At 56.5% G+C, this 2,525-nt stretch overlaps 2 protein-coding genes across 2 annotated transcripts; both read left to right on the top strand.

Moving 5' to 3' along the window:
- Positions 1-361: 361 nt before the first annotated feature.
- Tco025E_09983 (uncharacterized protein) lies at positions 362-1,774 on the top strand (the record flags this gene model as incomplete). The annotated part of the gene is made up of 1 exon (XM_029376778.1): positions 362-1,774. One exon carries the CDS (start codon positions 362-364, stop codon positions 1,772-1,774), a length of 1,413 nt encoding a protein of 470 aa, XP_029223095.1.
- Positions 1,775-2,043: 269 nt separating this feature from the next.
- Tco025E_09982 (uncharacterized protein) lies at positions 2,044-2,523 on the top strand (the record flags this gene model as incomplete). The annotated part of the gene is made up of 1 exon (XM_029376777.1): positions 2,044-2,523. A coding segment is annotated over one exon (480 nt), but the record flags the coding sequence as incomplete, so codon positions are not given.
- Positions 2,524-2,525: the final 2 nt, after the last annotated feature.

The raw sequence follows: 2,525 nt of genomic DNA, 5'->3' as shown, positions 1-2,525 counted from the left end.
GGGGGGGGGGGTGAAGAATCAATGCGGGGCGTCGCGGGAAGGGCCGTCTTTCCCCAAGGCGAGGCCGTTGGAGGCTTTTGCCGCCCCACCGCTGGAACGATGCATACAGGCGATACGGTGTTTGTTGCGTTCGCTTTTTGTTTACTTTTTGCTTTTTTTTTTGCGCTTTTCTTCAACTTTGTGCCGTTGCGTGTTCCTGGCGGGCCCCGAGAAGAGGCCGGCCTCTGTCTTTGCGCTTCTAACTATTCCTGCACCAACCCGATGCTTCTCTTTTAGTTCGCTTTTTTCCCCCAAGTATAATTTCTTATAGACTTTTGCCTACTCCTTTAGATTATAACCCTGTGCTTGTGTGCCTCCGCATATGCAGAGGGAGAAGGGGCTTCTGCTTTTTTTACTGCTTGCTCTCTTGGCATCGCGTGGTGCGTTGGGTGAAAAGTGCACTCGCGTGAACCAGTGTTTGCAATGCGGAAAACTCGCGTGCGATACTAACCTCGGCATCTGCGTCTCTTGTAACGTAACGGCCGACTGCTACCCCAGTGCCATGGAATGCAGGGAGGGGAAGTGTGTTGTAAAGGGCCTTGCCAGTGGCTTTTCCGCCCTCTCGGGCGTGGCGCTCCTGTGCGCATTTGCCGTTTGCTCCATCGCCGTATTGGCTGGTGTTGGAGGTGGCGGCATTCTTGTGCCCATGTTCTGCCTGCTGATGGGGGTGCCGATGGACGTTGCAGTGGGGCTGTCCCAGGCCACTATCTGCGGACAGAGCATCCTGAATGTGTTCCTTGCCGTTCAGAGGCGTTTTCCTTCTACCGAGTTGGCGCGTCCGTTGGTCAACTATCAGTACCTGACCCTCCTTGTCCCGCTTGGGGTCATTGGCACTCTCGTTGGAGGGGTGCTGAACAAGTTGTGCCCTGACTTGCTTCGTCTAATACTGTTGTTTGTGCTTCTCGTGATGGTTTTGTATCGCACTGTGCTAAAATTGGTTGCACAATATCGGAAAGATCAGGCCGTGAGAAGGGAAACGGCTCCGGTCCCAGCGTCGGAGGAGGGGGAGGTGGAGGGGGCGGAGGATGCATTGGGCGTTTCCGAGGAACCGCCCCGCCCCGCCCAGCCTCAGTACCCGTGGCTGGAGATTGTGTGCGTGATCTCTTCTTTCATTGTGAATCTGGCCTTCGCTGCGTGGAGGCCTCGAACAAAATGCGGGGGTGGGGTGTATATTGTCACGTATTGCGTGCCGATCGCTGCAAATGTCTTTTTGTTTACCTGGTACCGGTTTCGCTTGGCGAGTTTGGAACAGTCCAAATTGCTTTTTTATTGGAACGCCAAAACCACAATTCTGTATCCTCTGGTCGCGGTTGTGGCAGGAATTGCGGCGGCCATGCTCGGCATCGGGGGCGGGTTGGTGCTGGGCTTTGTTCTGTATGAGGTTGGCCTTATTCCCGAGGAAGTCTCTGCCACAGGCGGCACTGTAACCCTATTTTTGGCCTTTTCTTCTGAGCTGAGTTTGTTACTTGAGGGCAATTTCCTTATTGACTACGCAGGGGTCTTTTTCGGTTGCGGGCTCCTCAGTACGGTCGTTGGCCAATTTGTGTTCATGCGTCTCATCAAGAAATTTAACTTGAGGTACTTGATCGTCGCGGCTTTGGTGACGATCATTGCCGGTTCCCTTGCGTTTCTGTCAGGGTACGGCATCTACCACTCGCTCACGCTTGTCCACGATGGAGGCTCTATCGTGGCGTTTGGCCGAGTATGCCGTGCGAAGTCGGGCGGCAGCAAGTAGCAGTCGAAGGGCCCGCCAGGAGTTAGATGGCGCGGTGCGCGGCTGCGTTTGTCGTTGCTGCTGCGGAGAAGAACAGTTGGAGGCGAAGGCCAACACACAAACAAGCAAATCAGCACCATCTCGTAGCATTTCATTTTTGTGCATTTGTGTATTTGCCACGGCGATTTGTGTGGTTGTCGCAGTTTTTTTTATCATTTGTGTTTGTTGTGTAACTTAATTAAATTAAGTTGTATTATATTTTCCTTTCCTTGTGAGAGCCTGCGAGAGGAATGGCCTGCCGCCTGCTGGTGTGCCTTGCGGCCCAATGTAAAAGCCTTTCTTCTTTTTGCTCAATTGTTGCCGTAGAGCGCGCGCGACGGGAAGGTCTCGAGAGTGACGATCTCACAGGCAAGTCTGCACGAGGGTGCTTGCGCGCGGCGCGGCCATCGTGCTCGGCGGAGGGGCGGACGGCCTGCGCCATGGCACCGGAGTGCCGGGTGCGGCCCAGCGGCCCAGCGGCCCGCTTTTTTTGTTGTTGTCGACTTCTGCCCGGCACGGCGGCTCAATTTAGAGCCGCCACTGGCGAGGGTTTGTCGTTGGCTTCGGTGAAGGCCCGACGGCGGAGTTGGCGACGGTGCGGGGAGTCGCGGAGCGCGACGCTCCTCGCGGGGCAGCGCGCGGGGTGGGGGCCTCATTGGGGGCCTGAGTCGGCGCCGCGGCTCCCGTGCGGATGCGCCGGGGCACACCGCAGGCGCCCGGCTTCAGCGTCCCC

Source organism: Trypanosoma conorhini (genome assembly GCF_003719485.1).
Source record: "Trypanosoma conorhini strain 025E chromosome Unknown Tco_14.4_contig_01394, whole genome shotgun sequence".
Lineage (NCBI taxonomy): Eukaryota > Euglenozoa > Kinetoplastea > Trypanosomatida > Trypanosomatidae > Trypanosoma > Trypanosoma conorhini.
Note: the sequence above shows the minus strand (reverse complement) of the source record. Positions and strands in the feature narration are given on the sequence as shown.